This window comes from Phytophthora ramorum (assembly GCF_020800215.1).
Source record: "Phytophthora ramorum isolate Pr-102 chromosome Unknown Phyram_PR-102_s0003, whole genome shotgun sequence".
In the NCBI taxonomy this organism is placed as follows: domain Eukaryota; phylum Oomycota; class Peronosporomycetes; order Peronosporales; family Peronosporaceae; genus Phytophthora; species Phytophthora ramorum.
Window position 1 is genome coordinate 2,583,960 of NW_027150649.1, and position 18,414 is coordinate 2,602,373.

The window sequence follows — 18,414 nt, forward strand, 5'->3', positions numbered from 1 at the left end:
GTTGATAATCATGTAAAGTCTAAAAGAGCGGTGGACATTCATCCATTTCTTGGCCGACCAGCGGGATGCCTACGCTAGAAAGTCTGAAGTTGCAGAGCTCGAGATTGAATAAAGAAAGAGTAAGCGGATGAAATCCGATTGGAACGTCCCCCTCGGCCCCAGCGGTCTTGGGTGAGAAAGACTAGCGGCGAGGACGGCAGCAGAGCAGCGTGAAATAGCGAAAAGTCGCGAAGGGGTGGACCCGGAACGAGCAACCGAGCTCCAGCGGACAAGATCCAGTTCGACTGCGGTGAATCGCGATCTTCTCGCGGATGTATTGCAGTTGTCGGATAAGGGAGCGATGACAGTTGAAGTGCATTTGTAGGTTAGGACAAAACTCTTATGTGCTTATCAAATCGTAATTACATGTACCCTGATTTAAAGTCCGATCATGTTACTACCTCCGATTAATTATTAATTCTCTTGCATGGAATTAAAACCACGTGTAGGAAGGATCACAGTCATTGTTACTACATATATTGTGCTTTGCAGTGCTTTGAGCGTTTTCACTTATTTATAGCCGGTTGCTTGAGTTATATTTTCTCGAGGTCGATTTAATAAATCAAGGTTTATAAAAGGGCAGACCGATTTATTAACACCCTAAGGGTGTCTCCACCGTGTGACATCAAATTTGACCGCAAATCACAAAAATGACCCTTTGCTGACCATTTGCTGCTGGTCGCAAACTTGTTGATTCCCACCGCGTAGCCTTAAACAGCTATTTTCTCTCGCGACCCTCGGTTATTCTATATCTGCAGCGACGGAGTCGAATGATGAGGAGATCACCTTTCACAGCCTCAGTGACGACAATGATGAGCTTTCTTGCAGCTACAGCGACGATGGAGAGGTAAATGTTGGTAGTATATTTTTACAAGCATAACTCCTCGAGATCACTACGCATTTTTGGCCACAGGCTTTTTTCTCTGATATTGTCAGCATCACCAACATTCCCATTGAAGCGAAAAACAAAGGGATTTGTTCCCAGCAGATTCAACGAGATTTCGAGGACGCGCACAGTAGACTTTAGAGAAACTATTTTGCTGAGAGGCCAGTCTTCCCCGATAAGTATTTTCGTCGTCGATATCGCATGCGGCGACCTCTTTCACTCGGATCATGGATGCTGTAGTCGAAAGAGACAGCGCTTCTCAACAGCGATTTGACGCATTGGGGAAGAAGGGCATTTCTCCTCTTCAAAAATGTTGTGCTGTCATGCGAATCCTAGCATACGACAGCCTGGAAATGGCTGAGAGTACGGTTCTATCCTATTCTAAAGATTTTGCCAAGCTGTGGTAGATAAATTCTAGGTGTGTCTGCACACACCTACCCATCGCGACATTGAACGGCAACTCAACCTTTCTGCATCTAGAGTGTGTTGGTTCTCTTGACTGCATGCACTTGATGCGGGAAATGTATCCTTACGCTTCAAAGGGACAGTTCTCTGGGAAGGAAGGCAGACTTTCTGTCGTGTTGGAGGATATTGCCGATTATAATTTGTGGATTTGGCATTTTTACTTTGGTTCAGTAGGCTTGGATAATGGTAAGCGATCGTGATACAATGCATGAACTAATGTTGTCTTTGCATCTCGTGCTCTAGACACCAATATTGTAGATTGTTCTCCACTTATCAACCGACATGTAATCCAGCGCGATGTGTATGAATCGTTCTCGTACCAGATCACTAGGAAAGAATTCCGACAGCTGTATTATCTTGTTTACGGAGTATATCCATCCTACTCGTATTTCGTGTCTACCATTTCGAACCCAGGATTGCAACAAGAGAAGCATTTTGCTAAGCAGCGGGATGGTGCACGCTAAGACGCAGAACGAACGTTCGGTGTACTGTAAAAGCGTTTTCGTATAGTAAAGATGCCCAGTCAGATTTGGTATCCAGAAGACATGCTCTCCGTCATAAAAACATTTTGCGCAATATAATCATCGAGGATGAATGGGAAGTTGACGACTTGGATGAATTACCAGAAGAAGACACACACGTTGATACGACGAGTCGAGTGAGGAATGACGGTGTCCGTGAGAGAGAGGAGCAATTGGCTGTGGGTGAATAATCACGAGACGACTCCAAATACAACCCGAAATTAACCATCTAGTGCTGAAAAGATCTCTCATTGATCACTTGTGGGGTCTGAAAGGAAAGCAGAGTACGTTAGTGCAAATACTTATAATCCACCAAAGTGATTCTACGTAGCTTACCCGCAGGCAAAGAGTTTTCACCATCTGCATTGTTCTTGTCAAGGTATCCGACACCTCCAAGTTCATGAGTATCCACCAGATTACTTTGTTACTCCAGTTGCTCTTAGACGCGCCGCTCTTCAGGCGAAGAACATGCACAGAGTCCTCATCCCAGCCGTCCAATTTGGCGGAACTTATTTTGTTCTGTTCACACTATTGCAAAACCGAAATGCGTAGCTCTTCCAGTTCTGCCTTACGCTTCGAAATCTTGACCATCTCCATAGCTGCATCTGCCATCTGTCGGTTGCTTGCTTCTAGTGAGCGCACAGCCGTTTGCTTCTGGACACCAGCAGCTCGCTTTGATATATCTTGTGTAGTCGTGTCCGTAGATAGTGACACCATGCTATCGTTGTCATCACCATGGGCAGCCACGTGCTTTTTACGGGCTCGCAGGTAGTGTCAACCTCTTCGGTCGACTATGAAGTTCTCTCCATCCTTCTAGGTGTTTGAATGGGGTATCCTGTTTGCTCTCGTACATGGTTACCGCGTCTTGGACACGACCCTCATCGGTTTTACCACTTTCGTTGAGCTGTTTGATGGCTACAACATACCCACAGAACTTACCCACTGGTGTGAGTCCTACGACGAAAATTGAGAACTGATTGAAGAAAGATTATCCTGGCTTCTTGCTAACTACCGATGCAGTGTCCTTGACGCTAGAGAGGGGCACACCCAGTGTAGAGTTTCAATTGAACCCATCGACGAAGGGTTTTTACGCTGACCCCAAATGGCGATTTACTGCCAGGAAGAGTCTTAATTTACGTCTGTCCTAGTTTGGTTCCTGCGGTGGAGAGAGGTGACCGTAATTCATCGAATAATTTGCTGCTGAAACCTCAATTTTCTACCGAGGTGGAGACACCCTCATATTTCGGGCTAGGACAAACGCAATCTAGCGTTTCTCGATGGATCTAACAGATCGATCGATCTACCTCAAATCGATCCCTTTTGCATTTTTGAAAACGCAAATCGATCTATTTAATTCCAAATAAAATACTGGTTTAAACATGTATCACATAACTTTTAGACCACCGGAATTCCGTCTAAGTACGATCCATTGTCACCCGCTCATTTAACAATTGCGACCACCACGACTGCATCAATCAATGGGAGCCGCCGCCAGCAAGACTTCTTCGTCCGCCGTGGCGCGCACCCGTGTGATCCGCACCAACGTGTCTCTGGAGCAGTTGGTGGCGCTGTCCCGCGGCGGCGCAGCGTCGGACCTGCCGTCGCAGCCCTCGGGCCTTGCCGTGGAGACTTCTTCGACAACCGTGGACGCGCACGGCTCTGAGGTGGAGCTGCTGGAGATGCAGCAGCAGTTGCTGCAGGACGTGCAGAAGATAGAGGATTTCGATCGCGTCAAGTTTCTGGAGGAGAGCACGCGCGCCTTCGAGGCCACCGCCAGCAGCCACCGCCCCAGGTCCTCGCAGCCCGTGCGGCTGCCCACCGACAAGACGAGTGCCGCGTCCTCCACGGGCGTGGGAGGCGCCGACGAGCAGCAAGTGCGCGGCCGCCTCACGACGAGGGACCTGCGTACGCTGCTGCGGCTCCACTACGAGCAGCCCCAGAGCTGGACGCACGAGGTGCTGGCCGACAAGTTCGGGCTAGACGCCGACACCATGCGCTGCATCCTCAGCAGCGTGGGCCCGCCCAATGTGCTGCCGCCCAGAGGCACCTCCGAACACCCAATGGGCGTGTGGTTTGACGCCCCGGGCTTGCTGCCAGTGAAATCCGAGCTGCAGTAGAGTCGCTCATCCTAAACGTAAATCATAATATGCTAGACAAATGCCAACGTAGTGCTGTCATCTTCAATATGTCGGGAACTTTGCTAGTCAACATGGCACCCAAGCCTTCCTGCTCGCTCATACTCATAGGTCGGCGGCACCTAGTTTGTGAAGTTGCCTTGCCTTTTGTACTATCGAAGCGTTTCTGTCCGGGCCAGTCGTTTCTCGACCCACAACGGAAAAACTTAGAAATGGCTGGAAGCACAGCGTCGCTGCCCTCGGCGCTGCCCGTGGCGGCTTCTCCATCGGAGCAGGAGGTGGCCAGCATGCAGCACTTCATCGAGAACGCGCTGGACCTGCTCGTCAAGGTAAAATCTCCTCTCCACAATAAAAAGACCCTTAAAAGACTCACCCATTTCCATCTACTTCCAGGGCAACGCCAAGAGCTACGACTACCTCCTGCAGCAGCTCACGCTCGTGCCCGCGCCCGTGGCCACCAGACGAAAAATCTTCCGCGCGTTGCCACGCTGCATCTCCGCCATGGCGCGCGAGCCCAGAGCCTACCGCGCGCTGCTGGACGTGCTTTTCAAGTTCGACATGTTGGCTAGTGGAGACCCACTCGAGGTGGACGACTACACGAGCTTCGTGGTGCACCTCGTGTCGTCCAACACGGTCTACGTGGTGCCCACGCTGCACATGCTGGTGCGCAATCTGCGCCGCCCGCAGACGAAGGAGCTGCCGCCGGATCTCAAGGCCCAAATACAGGAGCAGGAGACCCTGAAACCCGTTAAAACGGGTGCAATTGCCATCGGAGGCTCTTTTGGAGCTGACGTCGCTGCAGTGCCAACGCCCCTGGTGGAACCCAAGGCACCGAGTCTGGACGAACGCATCCAGGCGCGCTTCGAAGCGGCGCACGCCACGCTGGAGCGCGTGTTGGCACTCGTGCCGACTGCTACGAACGTCCTGTTCCCGATCTTGTGCGAGCACTTCCCGCACAAGCGGATGGATGCACCCACCCAGGTGGCGTACCTGCGCAATGTGCTGCGCGTGACAGGATACGTGAGCGGATTGCGTGAGCGCGTGTTGGGGCTTGTGATCGACCAGCTAGTGGCTATCGACGTGGAGATCAAGCTGGACGAGAGCGAAGAGGACGTTTTCACCATGGATGATTTCCTAGACGATGATATGCTACCGCCCGATGATGCATCGCGTCAAGTGGACGAGATGGCTGACAAGCTGGACCAGATGATGCTCGTCATGTTCGAGCACATTGAGCACTCAGCTGCATCTTCGTCACCCGCATCAGTTGAGACGGTGGCTCCCACTGAGACTAGCAGCAACGAAAAGGATGTGAATGTGCGTCAGGCGGCATTGATCTTCAAGCACCTGCTGAAGGTTTTCGAGCACTCCATCTTGAACACACATCGCTCCAAGTACCCGCAGTTCTTGCTGTTCTACGTGTGCCGAATGGACCCACAGTTCCAGGACGTGTTCATCTCGCAGTTGCTGGCCACATCGCTAGACCCCCACACGCCGCCTACTACGCGACAAAGCTGCGGCGCCTACCTGGCCAGCTTCCTCGCTCGAGCCAAGTACATTTCCGTGGCTTATCTTCAGAAGGCTCTATATCACTTGTTGAAGTGGCTGCATGATCAGATGGATGTCTACGACGCGGTACACCAGGAACAAATGGACCAAGACGAAGTTAGGAATGGCGAAAGTGCTGCTGAAAGAGAAGAGCGCCTGCTGGAAGAAAGCTTGAAAATGGAGACCAACGGTGAACGCGGTTTCCAGGAGAGCATCTATATCTCTACGCTGCAGACAGTCTGCTATCTGGTTTGCTTCCGCGGATTGGAGATTGCCACCAACGATGATGGTGCTGGCTACGAGTTTTTGCGTAGTCTCGGCTGGGAGAGACTACTGGTAGCAGGTACCGGCTACTGTCCTTTGGCGTACTGCCAACAAACAGTGGCTACAGAGTTTCTGAATTTGGTCGAGACCTTCGACTTGGTCTCGGAGGAGTGCCTCGAGCGTGTGGACCAGACTATTGGCACAGTCTCTGCGTTAAGTATCAAATCCGCCAAGTCGATGGAGCGGTCGAAGAAGCCCACAGCAGGATCGGCTCCCGCTGCCACACTGCTTGGCCAGCGCCAGCCGCTTGAAACTTTCTTCCCTTTCGACCCATATCTCCTGCGCCGGTCTTTCCGCTACATCGGTCCGTTGTACCTGTACTGGAAGCACGCAGACCCGACGTCGAGTGAAAACTGCGCACTGTTGGAGTCTGTCAAGTCCACCATTCACCAGATGCAGGAGGATGCTGAAGACGAGGAGGACGATGACAGTGAAGAGGAAGAGGATCTGAGAGACGAAGACGTGAGCATGGCCGGTAGCGCGCCGAACCCAATGAGCCTTTCGAACGCTTCCTACCGCGCTGACAGCTATATGGGCAGCCTCAGCCGATCCCACAACATGTCAGTTGGCTCATCCTACGACGGTGAAGGATTTGGCGACGAAGATCGCGCACCGGTAAAACGGACGCTGCCGTCGCGCACTATGTTCGATCCGTCCCCAGCTTTGTCAGCTAGCTCACCTCCGTCGCGGCTTCCTCCTCTTGGCTCTGCCGATGCTTTCACGCTTGGGGGCTTCGATGATGACAACGAGGACGATGGATTCTAGGGAAACAATAAACTAAAGGAATAATGGACGTGGCATGAATGCAAGAGCTCGAGTTACACCACGATGGCCTGCACCAAGAATCAAAGGATTGCAATAAGCTATTCAGCCACACGAGGGCGGTGAGTATACATAAGTAAAGTGAGGCGGAACAAGTTGCAGCACCAAGGCCACAGCTACCCAATCTCCAAGCCACTATCTCCAGTATCGACACAGTCTTGCTCTCAGAATTCGAACACGCTTGCCGTGACTGCGCAGGGCGTCACCAGATTCAGCGCTCTACCGTCGGTTCAGCTGCGCGCGGAGTTGCTCGTTCTCATCCTCAAGACGCACGAGTTTGGGAACAACCTCCGAGTCCACTTCCTCGATCTGGTTCTTCAGGTGGTGGTTCTCCTCGCGCAGACGCGAGACCTCTTCTCGGAGGTACGTGTTGATGTCGAGCTGCTGCTCCAGCGACGTCTTGGCCTCCAGCAGAGCGTCTTCCACCTCCAGCTGCTTCACGTGAGCCAAATCCGCTTGCTCTTGCACCATGCGGTTGCAGTCGTCCATGATTCTCTCCACTTCCTCCTCTTTCTGGGCGATCTCGCTCTTCTTGGCTTCCAGTGACGCCTCGTAGCTTGTGATCTGTTCATGGCTGGAACTCACCTGCTCCTGGTGCTTGTGTAGAGCCTCCTCGTTCTTCTCCAGCTGAGCGCGCAGCGTCTGCATCTCCAGCTCGTACTCCACCTGTCCCTGCTGTTGGCTCTGCGCGGCTCGCAGCGTCTCCTGCTCGTTCAGCAGCTCGGTGATCATCTGCTCGTCCGCGGCGCGCTGACTCTTGATGGTCTGCAACGCCGACGTCTGGGAGCTCAGCTCCTGCTGCAGCTTGACGAGCCTCGTGTCGATGACGCGGCGACTGGCCAGCATGTCCTCGTGCTGCTGCACCTGCCTGTCCTGCTCGCGCGCCGTCTTGCGCTCGTCCAGCATGCCAGTGAGCTTGCAGATCTGGCCCTGCAGGAGACTCTTCTGCTCGCGCTCGAGCTTGAGCGCGTGCTCGAACACGGTGCCCGAGCGCTTGGCGTCCTCCTCCTCCGTGAACGTGCGCACGTTGGGAGTGAGCGGCGACCACTCGCCGCATTGGCGCGCAGCCTCGTGCACCACGCGCACGCGGAACACGTATGTCTGCGTGAATATAGTGTATATAGAATAAGAAAATCTTCAAATAAATCACCCGTTTCTATAATAAATGGGTTGATAGGAGCCGTACCGTGTTGGACGTGAGGCCTTTGACGGGGAACATTTTGCCCGTGACGAGCACGGACTCGTTCCACGAGTAGTAGACGTAGCCGTGCTCACTGTGGCTCTGCAGAACGGTAAGAAATAAATGTTAAAAAATAATAAAAAAGGTAAATAAAGTTGGGGAACCGACCGCCTGCAGTTTGTACTGCGCCTCTCCGTCCGCTTGAGGCGGCTTCTCCACGCGCAGCGAGATGGACTGATCCGTCTTGGACACGACCTCCGGCGCTGGCAGCGTCGGCAGCTCTGGCATCACGGTGAACTGCATGGCGGCGGTGGCTTCTTGATGCTTCTCGTTCTTCTCGTTCGACTTTCGCAGACTGACGTTTTGAAGCAACTTTGTTGGCTTCAAGCAACCGAAGCGCAACGTTAGCGCAACCGAAGCGATGAAAGAGGACAGCTTGAGGACATGGCTACTGTACGGTGTGCTACAGGCAGATCGACTCGTCAATTTTCATGGTGTGCTCTTGCTTAAGGGGCATCTTATTATCACTCGTCACCGCTGCCTTCCTTCCCTGCAGTTGCAGTTTGTTGGCTGCCCATTTACCAGCGCATGACGCGGCTCTGAGCGGGCAGGTCCCAGACGAAGGGACGGCCGGGCATGGGCGGCAGGTTCTTGGCCTCCATATCGTCAATGATTTCCTGCTCGGCATCGCCCTCCCACTCGAAGCGCACGTTGTGCGTGGACGCGTGCTGCAGGATGAGCTTGTCGCGGGCCTCGTGGGTCGTCGACATGGCCGAGCGCGTGCCCGTGGGGTCGTAGCGCAGCACGGCCGGGTTCTTGTTGCCGGGCGAGCCGCGCTTGGCGTCGGCCGGGATCTCGGCGCGCTTCTGCACGGGGATGGACGGGTGCACGCCCACTTCCGTCGGGAAGGGGAAGCGGCGGATGTCGCGCGTGTAGTAGCTGGTGTTGTAGACACTGTCCTTGGAGTCGCTGGAGGGGACGAACACACCCTCGGCCTGCTTGTCGGGCGACGGGTAGCGGTAGCCCTGCGACACGGCGGGCGACTGGTTCACCTGCTTGGTGCCCGTGGCCTCCGTGAACACGAGCATCTTGCGCAGCTGGTGATAGCAACAGTAACAACAGTTAGCACGGAGGGGGATCATGGACGACCGGCAGGCGGCTTCACCTTGTTACGCAGCTCTGCAGGCAGCAGCTTCTGGTACTCAAACTTGACGAAGGGCTTCCACGCCTCCTTGCCGCTCATGATGATTCCTCGCTGTCGTGTCCTGCACCCTCGGAAATGGCCCTCCAGCCGCACAATACGTCGTGTGTGGTGCACACCACCAAATGTGCGACACATTGACACTTTTAGTCTGGGACCACAATGGCACAAATTGGACCAATTGGCATTCCCCAATATGGCGGAGCGGCAGTACGCGGAGGCGCTGGCGGCCACCGAGCGCGCGCAGAGCTTGGAGCGCGCGGGCCAGGCAGCGCAGGCCGTGCCGCTGTTCCAGCAGGCGCTGCGCATCCTGCGACGGCTGGCGGTCGTCGAGTCGGCGGCTCAGCGCGCGCGGCTGCAGCCGACGATCGCCGAGCTGCAGACGCGCGTGCAGACGCTGCAGCAGTCGAGCGACTTTGTGCTCACGCGCGCCATGGAACAGCACGCGGCAGCGCGGGAATCGGAACACACAGGCTCTGCGCAACCTGCTATCGTCATAGAGGGATACATCGCTGCCGCCGAGAGCTACATGCTGGCGCTAAATGCGTTGCCACCGGCCGAGACGGCGGCCAAAGCGGCCGTCAAGGAGCAGCTCGAGTACGTCATCGACTACGTGTCCAAGCTCAAGACTCAGAATCAGGCGCAGAATCAGGACGTGGCGGCGCTGCAGTGGCCCGAGCCGCCGCAGTGGCCCGAGCCGCCGCAGCTTCAGAACAAGATGGCGCAGGTGACGCCCACGTACGCGTCTGCCAGAGCTGCAGAAGTTAAGGAGGAGGAGATGCCCGGGGCGGCCTACACCCCGCAGGAGCTGGACGTGCTGCGCAGGTCGTCGCAGATTAACGGCCACTTGTTCGTGCCGTGGCTGGACGACCTGGACGCGCAGGAGAGGTTCAGTCTGCCCGAGCCTTTTGACGACCCGGACGGACACTTGTCGCTCTCTGCCAAGCAACAGAAGAAGGACGCAACGTGGGTGAGGCCTAGTGACTATGCTGCACGCTGCGGCCACGCACCCGTGATGATCGCGCAAGGAGGAGTGAACCCGCTGGTGGTCAAGCAGGACATCGTCACGGACTGTTCGTTCGTGGCGTCGCTGTGCATTGCAGCAGCTTACGAGCAGAGATTTCAGAAGCGGCTGATCACGAAGATCATTTTCCCGGCTGACCCAAAGACCAAACAGCCCGTGTATAATCCATTCGGGAAGTACGTAGTCAAGTTGTGGGCTAACGGGGTGCCCCGCAAGGTCGTTATCGATGACCTGCTGCCGGTTAGTGGGTCGTCCGGACAGCTACTCTCGAGTTGTACTACGCGCAAAAACGAGCTCTGGGTCAGCCTCGTCGAGAAGGCTTACTTGAAACTGAACGGAGGCTATGACTTTCCTGGTGGAAACTCTGGTATCGACTTGTTTGCGCTCACAGGTTGGATCCCGGAACGTGTTCCCGTTAACGAGTTAATTGACGCACCGAGCAAGGAAGAACGACTTTGGGAACAACTCAAGAGTGCTTTCCACTATGGAGATTGCATCATTACAATGTCGACAGGAGACATTTCTAAACAGGAGGCCAAGACGATAGGTCTCGTTCCTATGCATGTGTACGCGGTGCTTAACGTTTACGAGCTCGCCAGTCCAGAAGGGAATTCTGACTCTTCTAGCGACGGTAAGAAGACGCGATTGCTCCAAGTGAAAAACCCGTGGCGCAAGATGGGCTGGAAGGGTCCGTATTCACGCCACGATAAAACGCGATGGGACAGTGTCATCGGTGATGAGCTGCGCGCGTACCAAAACCAATTCTACGCTACCGAAGTGACTGAAGCTGAGGCATCAAGTGGACAGCAGGACGACGGTTTGTTTTGGATTGACTTTGACTCAGTGAAGCAGTATTTCGAGAGTTTGTACATGAACTGGAATCCGGAGCTCTTCCCGTACAAAGGCGTGTGCCATGAGCACTGGCCCGTTGAGTTAGGCCCTGTCAACGATTCACTCACACTAGGCTTCAACCCGCAGTACTCGCTTACGTTCAGCAAGAGCACACCGGGTGAAAATGGAGCAACTACGTCGGCTGGATCGTGCACCGTGTGGGTTCTGCTTTCGAGGCACGTGAGCACCATTGAACGGGACACCGACTACTCAAGCCAGCAGTTCCTCACGCTTCATGTGTATCGCGGTGCGCCTGGGAAACGTGTATTCTACAACCACTGCGCCGTATCACGAGGGGCGTACAGCAATAATCCTCACACCCTCGTGAGTCTGGACTTGGATCTTGCCGATGATTCTGAGCCGTCTTTTACGCTTGTGGCTTCGCAGTACGAGAAATTTGCTGCACTTGACTACACGCTGTCCATTTTTTCCACCCGGCCGTATACGTGTGAGCCTATTCCCCAATTTGTGACAACATCTCCGGTGTCTATTGTGATCCCAGGAGCATGGGACACCGCCTGTGCCGGTGGGCGCCCATTTTACTCAACGTTCATGAACAACCCTCAGATTCATTTGCAGTTGCAAAAACCACGTCGGTCGCTCTTCCTGTTTCTTGAGACAGAAGCCTTCTTTTCCAAGGATTCCAAAACGGCTAGTTTCCCAATCAACTTGCGGGCAGCTTTGCACACGCGTGAGCGGGTGTGCGAGTTACATGCTGCAGGAAATGATGCTCCAGAGGACGATTTACCACTGAAGGTACTTAGTTCAGGAGAGTACCGCCCAGGATTTTGCTTCATTGAAGTAGACACGGCAACCCTGGCTGCCGGTTTGCATGATGTTGTGTTGATCCCGTCCACCTTTGAGCAAGGTGTTCTGGGAAAGTTCACATTACGAGTTGTCAGCGATCCACCTGCAGGCGACAGTATCGCTTATCGCCAGCTACCGCCTGAAGGCCATGGGATGGAACTCACTCGGCTGCGTGGCAAGTGGAGCCTACAAACTGGCTCAGCTGCAGGGTGTTCCAACTATGGTTGCTACACTTTCAACCCCAAGTATTTGGTGCATGTCACTCAAGAATGCGATATGCTAATTCGACTGCTAGTCCTCGACCCAGAAGCAGATGCATCACCTGGCGAATCTCCAACCGAAGGAGGCGCTGTCGCTCCTCCATCCATTAACGTATCGGTGTTCGAGAGCACGTCGGAAGGAGACCTACTACTCTCCACAAACCCAAAACTAGCATTTGCAGGTGCAACGTCGGCGCGCGGCGTGTACATGAGTGGCGCGCCCAGTGGTGTCGTGGCGAAAGCCTCCCGAAGGTATCCTCCGGGATGGTACATTATTCTTCCATCCACTTTCGAGCCACAGGAGTTGAGCTTTGAGCTTCGACTGTACGCATCTGCTCATGTTAACGTGTGTTCACTGTAGGTATTGGATTGAACCTCGGTGGCTGCGCGACGAAGCGCGATGAGTGCGGTAAAAATGTTGGAATCTGCTCCCTTTCTTGTTTCGTCATCGGCAATGCGCACCGCCTCCACAAGTGTTGCCTTCGCGAGTAACGCTTTGGTGTCCTATGAAGCACGCACTTGAGACCTTGCTCGTTCCACCAAGTTTACTTCGTGACACCAAACGTTATTGCATAAACGTTAACGCCGGCATGAGGATCCCAAAGGGGAGATTCTGTATCCAGACGATTTTGTTCGGGTGGCTGCCAGTAGCAGACTCGTGTACTGGTTGGGTGTGAACTAAATCGCAGTTGGACGTGTTTCGCGCAAGAATTCACCCCACGACAGACTCAATCGCTTCGGAATTCAAGGACGCAGTCCCACGGTACTATCAGATAAAGCCGTTCTGGCGGACTGTAACGTGATACGGTATCTACGACCGAGCTCGAGTTGAGAAGCAGCGCAGCGCATTGTCCCGAGCGAGCAACTCCGTGCCTTGTCCGCGGATCGAACCCGACACTGGCAGCAGCAATGACCACGAACAAGAGCCACCCAAGATAACCGGGCATCAAGTGGGAAAAAAACCGCCCCGCTATGAGCTCCAGCAGCGTTACCGAGAGAAGCAGCGACTGTATGCGGATCATCTGGAGTCAGCAGTGAAGCGCCTCCGGACGGACGTGGATCTTCAGCTAATAGCACGACACAATGCCCAGGCTCGTTTACACGTCCAGTTATTTGCTGCCCTGTGACCATCGTGTCGCGAAGTCAGACTGCACTTGCCACCGCTCCACTGATCATCTCAACAAGTTCTCGGTCGCCTTTCTTCTATCAAGTGGCGAAGGTGTGCGATGCACCGACAAACAAGCTACACCATGATAGTTGATTTCCAGCAACAACTACTTCAGTTGTGCCGGTAGTGCTCTGAGAACTGGCTACGCCGAATTGACTGCGCTGCGATTCAGTTGTTTGGAGAAAGCAGAAGACGATCAATGCAAACATTTAATTGCCGGGAGGGCTCGGCATTACGCTACAATCAAATTGATACGCTTTTGTTGTGCTGAGTCAAATTATAATAGCTGCGTCGCGTAACGACTGCGACAGCCATGACCACGGAACGTCAAACTTGTCAACTTCGGCTCTGCAGTGTTCGTGGCCGTCGACAAGCCTACGACTTTGCGTCGCTTGAGCTCGCTGACGCTGAGTCAGATTCCGACGCCTGCACCGTGTTGCTTCCCGACAAGCCTTTCATGTCATTCTTAGGCGGGCTCATTCCAGTTCCACCCAAGGAATAATCATCGAGTGACTATTCCATCATACATGGTGTGTTGAAATGGCGATACCAATGGCGTTACAGCGCTCGGGGACGAGCACTACTGCAGGGCCAGCATAGATCGCGGGTCACTAACGACTTTTGTTGATGATCCAGTGATTGTCGACTCAGCAACTCCATCCAAAGTTGTGGCAGACATGGTCGGTGCGGGTTTGGCAACGCGCTCGAACATGATCGCGGACCGTCAACTGTCCTGGTCGGTTGTCTCCTCGAAAACTAGATACTCAAAGCGTTATAATATTAGGGTTTTTTCAGAATTCCACCTTCGTAATAATCTGTGCGGAACACAACGAAGAGCTAGTCTAGCTAGACTTTAATAGCACCCGCACTATCCTTCGCCATCTAGATAGTAGAAGCGGCTTCCTCAGAATTACCATCCTTTTGCAGCGCTGCGAAGTCGAATAGAAACTCAAGTACGGATTTCAGCTGTAGCTGTGCTTCGTTATAAACCCCACAAAATGCCCCAAACACGAGAGGAATGCTCGAGCTAGAGAACAGTTCACCCAACACCTCCTTCAGGGCCTTCTTATCGTAGATACCAGGAGTCTACACATTTCTTATTAACTACGCGCGAAGCAGGAATCATGTAGCCCAACGTGCTCTCTGTCTGGGTGTCACTGATGAAATCTACACAATGATTTTCTTCTGCCTTGTTGTCAACCTTAGCCGCACAACCTTGCTCAATGCCACTCTTACAGTTGATATCTGACATGGCAACGCAGTTCTGGCAATTGAACCGTCAAAATGAATGCGTGTGTGTTTGGAGTAAAGACAATCTTGTTGTCGGTACTCACCCTGAGTGCTCATAGAAGTAGCAAGTGGGAAAATTCAATCACGAAATCAATTGAGGTCGCTAGTCTCGAGCTAGACCTACTAAAGATAGGTTGCGGCATAGTACTTCGAGTACGCAGAAGTCAGCATCCCCTTCAGGTCATCAGACAGGCCTGCGGCGTCATCTAACATATCTTGAAACCTTGACAGACCCATCGTTTCTTCGTACTGGTGAAATGACTCTTGAGCGTGGGTTCAACCTTGGCGTAGAGAGATTTTATAGTGTCGGTCGCCATAACCGCCTTACTCGCGAGCCAATCTCTCTCTCTCTTCTTCTTCGTCGCTGCCCGTGTCGTCGTCTTCGACAACCTCGTGCTTCCTCAGGAATCGGCGGTCATCCCCGATGGTCTCATGTGCGGTGGCTGGGTCCACGGCATTTGCCGTGCTTGGCTGGACAAGTGTGGTCCCACTAGCTGCCGACGTAGCATCGAGCGTCGCGACGAGCAGAATGTAGCTCAGACGCATGGATCTCTTGGGTTGATGTCGTGGAGAGGAGAAGTTGGACGCTTGTGCCTTGGGATGCAAATGGCGAAGTGAGAGTGAAAAGCAATCGCGCATTTCCGGGTAGCGGCAACCAAGGCGCGGCGTGCAAAAGCTACTTTTCGAAGCCATCGTAGCTCCAGTTTTCTCAGAGCTACGAGCTTGGTCACCAAGCTTGGATCGATGTAAGCGTATAATACAGTGTATGATATGAGCTCCGATCCGAAGTGCAATCCTGCAAAGCTGGGTAGCTTCTTCCATCTAGGATTATGCTGGTAATGGCAAAGTGTCATGAGGGACCGACCGAGTACTATCATGGGAGTCTGCAGTCCGCTCTCGAGCGATGTAGTGGCTGCAAACGCTCGAACAAGTTGCTCGGATAACGCCCGGGTGCCCTCGAAGCAGGGTCGCGCGGTACTTTGCGGAGGCAGATCCAGGACAGAGTTTCCTGCGAGCAGAGCTTTATTTAGGGCGAGCTAGCTCTCATTTAGTAGTTGGATAGAATACTATGGCAGACTACTACAGATATACAGTTGTGCTCCCCGTACATGTAGAAATGTACCGACCGACGTCAGCAGCCGTGACCGTCATGATGATGTCGTTTTGCGCGTCTTCTTGGTCCCGTTCTATCAGCTCACATTAGGCCGCCTGGCAGTCGTGGTCGTCGTTTTGGACGATATTTCTCTGCTGGAGCCATATCAAAATAGCAAATGACAAGTGAGCCACTGGCTAGAGCATGTAGAGGTCTCTATCCGGTCTAGAAGAGGCATGTATCCTGGCTGGAAGAACCGTGTATGCGAAGACAGAGGATGCACAGATACCTCTCTAGCTCGCTCTCCTATTGGCTAAATGGCAGTGTATGCGATGACAAGTAGTATGCGATGACTATAATAAGGTTATTCGGAACTTGCACACGCTCGAGTGCCGCGTCAACAGCGGCACTTCATAATCAACACGTTGCTGGCGCGGGCAAGCATTAATATGGCAAAACGAAATTTTAGCATACAAAGATAAGATAAATATTTAGGCTCCTACTAGAAAGGGGCAAAAATGGTCAGGTTTTCGTATAAATTAGGAGATCTCAAATACGGCATGACGATTGCTACAGGCTTTTATTACTATCTACTGGCGAACTACTGGTATTAATAGTCCAGAAGAATAGCCGTTACTACCAAGCCTGCTGTAGTACTGCAGTACTGAAAAGGTTCTCGAGCGATTCACCCGAGCATTTTCGTCGGCTCATTAACTCGAGGCGAAGTGTTATCGATATCCAAGCACAACATCGGAGACCTTTGGCAAGTGCTGAATTTATTATTCTATCTTTTCGACCCCCAAGACCTCCTTTAGGATATCGTATGTCGTTAAACTGATGCCGGTAGATACAGGACTCTACGGAGACACACAACAAGTGTTCAAAGTAAGGGAATACTGCCATTGTAGCAACGAACCCATCCTGCAAAAGAAAATAGATACTTACTCGCATCCAATTTACTGACACGCCCTTGAACAACCCTCGCCAGCCTTCTCGCGCCAAAATAATTCGCGCAGTGGCGACGACACCTGTATACTGCAGTTTTACTTGAGATCCCGAGACGTAGCCGTCCGTCTGAATACGCCGTCTAATGGTATCCATCGGATATGTGCCTAACGACGTCAAAACACCAAACCCCGTAAGATTTCTCTAAAAATGTTCCACCCCAATTAATGCACGCTCACTTGTTTGCGCGATGCATGCCGCAAAGTACGAGCACACAAACTTGGTCAGCGGATTCAGACTCGGCTCTGGTGCATTCTCTCCGTGTTGCACTTGCATCCGCCGCCTCTGCAAATCAAGCGTCTACAAAACCATTTGCATAGAATTTAGTTGATGCGTTCCCGACAAAATCAATAATAGAGATGTACATACCCAAATCTTGAACCGTTCGTTCAATGAAAACCCGATTCCAGTGTACGGCAGCGTTCCCAACAACGACGGCACAAGTCCTCGCGAAAACGACCTCGCGCCATCCACCTTGTACATGGTCAAGACGGCTTCGTAGATACTGGTGTAGCGGTGTTTGCCCATCTGCACCATGTACCTCGCCCGCACGATATCCAGCGGGTACGCCACAACCAGCGACAGTCCTCCCGCCAGCGACCCGGCCGCCACTAATTGCAGATTGCTGAGCTTCGGGACCTCCTGGCTGCTCTCTCGCTCCGCTTTACGGTAATTGTACGCGTGGAACTTGTGTCTGAAAAAGTCGAACCCCGAGTGCTGCAGCCCCGCGTACGGGATGACCCTGAAGATGTTGAGCATATTCCCGCGAAACAGCGCGTGGAAGCCGTCGTGCACGTAAATGTTTCTGGCCATCCTGGCTGCGTTCCTGAAGCTAAACTGATGCTTGTCGTTCACCTGAAATAAAATTTTCACGCGGTCCAGCGGTGCCAGCGCCGACTTGGCCACGATCCCGGCCATGCCCCCCGCCAGAAAAGACTTGGAGACAGTCAAAATGGACCCTTTCTTGTCGGCGGCATCGGCTGCGTCAGCGTGACGCTGTGTCATCGTTTTCTCCTCGTCCATTTCGAGCGAATCATCCGGGTGAAGTCCGTAGCCAGCGATGGACGCTTCGTAGTCCTCGAACTTGACTTGCTCACCTTCGTGCAACCTCTGCGCCGTCCGGGTCTGCAGCAGCTGGATGATTTCGCGCGCGAGCTTCTCATTGGGCGGACCGTCCTTCAGGTCCAAAAATAGACTGTCGCCCTCGCTCATCCCATAGTCCAATGCCGCAATCTGCGAGGCCCAGGATGTGTAGACGCTCTGCACTACCTGCGGGCTCTGCGCCTTCCAGCGCATGACGTATTCACAGAAGGCAGCGAAGTCCAACCGCTCGTCTGTGATGTCACGTCGCACGCGAGATTCCGCACTCGGGTCCAGGCGCGCAATTGCGTCCACCAGCGCCGTGCGAGTGATGGTCCCGTGCGCGTCCGGTCGCAGGTCCGCGAAGAAGGCGCGCATGATCTCCAGCACCTCGGGCGTGAGCGCGAAGTCCGGGTTGTACATCTTGAGCGCCCGCAGCGCGTATGCCAGCTGCCGCCGCTGCCTGCGGGCCGCCTCCGAGGCCTCGGCGGAGGAGCCCGCCATGCCCAGTCGCTGTGATTGGAGACTGGGGAAAACGCAAACCCGAAACGGAGGAATAGATTTGACAGAGGTTGGTGCATGATTGACGGATGTGGGGGTGGAAGCTGAAGATTTGTAAGTAGGAGGTTTTATCGGAAGACGTAAATGACAGAAGGTGATATATTCACTTGGTGT

General features: G+C 53.4%; 7 protein-coding genes across 7 annotated transcripts; 3 read left to right on the forward strand and 4 right to left on the reverse strand.

The window, feature by feature from the left end:
* Window positions 1-3,389: 3,389 nt before the first annotated feature.
* KRP23_3960 (uncharacterized protein) lies at window positions 3,390-4,028 on the forward strand (the record flags this gene model as incomplete). Its single annotated transcript, XM_067888876.1, has 1 exon — window positions 3,390-4,028. One exon carries the CDS (start codon window positions 3,390-3,392, stop codon window positions 4,026-4,028), a length of 639 nt encoding a protein of 212 aa, XP_067748078.1.
* A 230-nt stretch (window positions 4,029-4,258) lies between these two features.
* On the forward strand, window positions 4,259-6,683 carry KRP23_3961 (RNA polymerase I-specific transcription initiation factor RRN3; the record flags this gene model as incomplete). Its single annotated transcript, XM_067888877.1, has 2 exons — window positions 4,259-4,375; window positions 4,440-6,683. 2 exons carry the CDS (start codon window positions 4,259-4,261, stop codon window positions 6,681-6,683), a joined length of 2,361 nt encoding a protein of 786 aa, XP_067748079.1.
* A 276-nt stretch (window positions 6,684-6,959) lies between these two features.
* On the reverse strand, window positions 6,960-8,223 carry KRP23_3962 (uncharacterized protein; the record flags this gene model as incomplete). The annotated part of the gene is made up of 3 exons (XM_067888878.1): window positions 6,960-7,841; window positions 7,927-8,022; window positions 8,089-8,223. 3 exons carry the CDS (start codon window positions 8,221-8,223, stop codon window positions 6,960-6,962), a joined length of 1,113 nt encoding a protein of 370 aa, XP_067748080.1.
* Window positions 8,224-8,498: 275 nt separating this feature from the next.
* Window positions 8,499-9,163, reverse strand: KRP23_3963 (uncharacterized protein; the record flags this gene model as incomplete). The annotated part of the gene is made up of 2 exons (XM_067888879.1): window positions 8,499-9,017; window positions 9,086-9,163. The coding sequence occupies 2 exons, from the start codon at window positions 9,161-9,163 to the stop codon at window positions 8,499-8,501; spliced, it is 597 nt and encodes a 198-aa protein (XP_067748081.1).
* Window positions 9,164-9,317: 154 nt separating this feature from the next.
* Window positions 9,318-12,507, forward strand: KRP23_3964 (Calpain-7; the record flags this gene model as incomplete). Its single annotated transcript, XM_067888880.1, has 2 exons — window positions 9,318-12,355; window positions 12,465-12,507. The coding sequence occupies 2 exons, from the start codon at window positions 9,318-9,320 to the stop codon at window positions 12,505-12,507; spliced, it is 3,081 nt and encodes a 1,026-aa protein (XP_067748082.1).
* Window positions 12,508-14,885: 2,378 nt separating this feature from the next.
* Window positions 14,886-15,383, reverse strand: KRP23_3965 (uncharacterized protein; the record flags this gene model as incomplete). The annotated part of the gene is made up of 1 exon (XM_067895836.1): window positions 14,886-15,383. One exon carries the CDS (start codon window positions 15,381-15,383, stop codon window positions 14,886-14,888), a length of 498 nt encoding a protein of 165 aa, XP_067748083.1.
* Window positions 15,384-16,433: 1,050 nt separating this feature from the next.
* On the reverse strand, window positions 16,434-18,243 carry KRP23_3966 (Mitochondrial coenzyme A transporter SLC25A42; the record flags this gene model as incomplete). The annotated part of the gene is made up of 4 exons (XM_067888881.1): window positions 16,434-16,511; window positions 16,600-16,766; window positions 16,839-16,959; window positions 17,029-18,243. The coding sequence occupies 4 exons, from the start codon at window positions 18,241-18,243 to the stop codon at window positions 16,434-16,436; spliced, it is 1,581 nt and encodes a 526-aa protein (XP_067748084.1).
* Window positions 18,244-18,414: the final 171 nt, after the last annotated feature.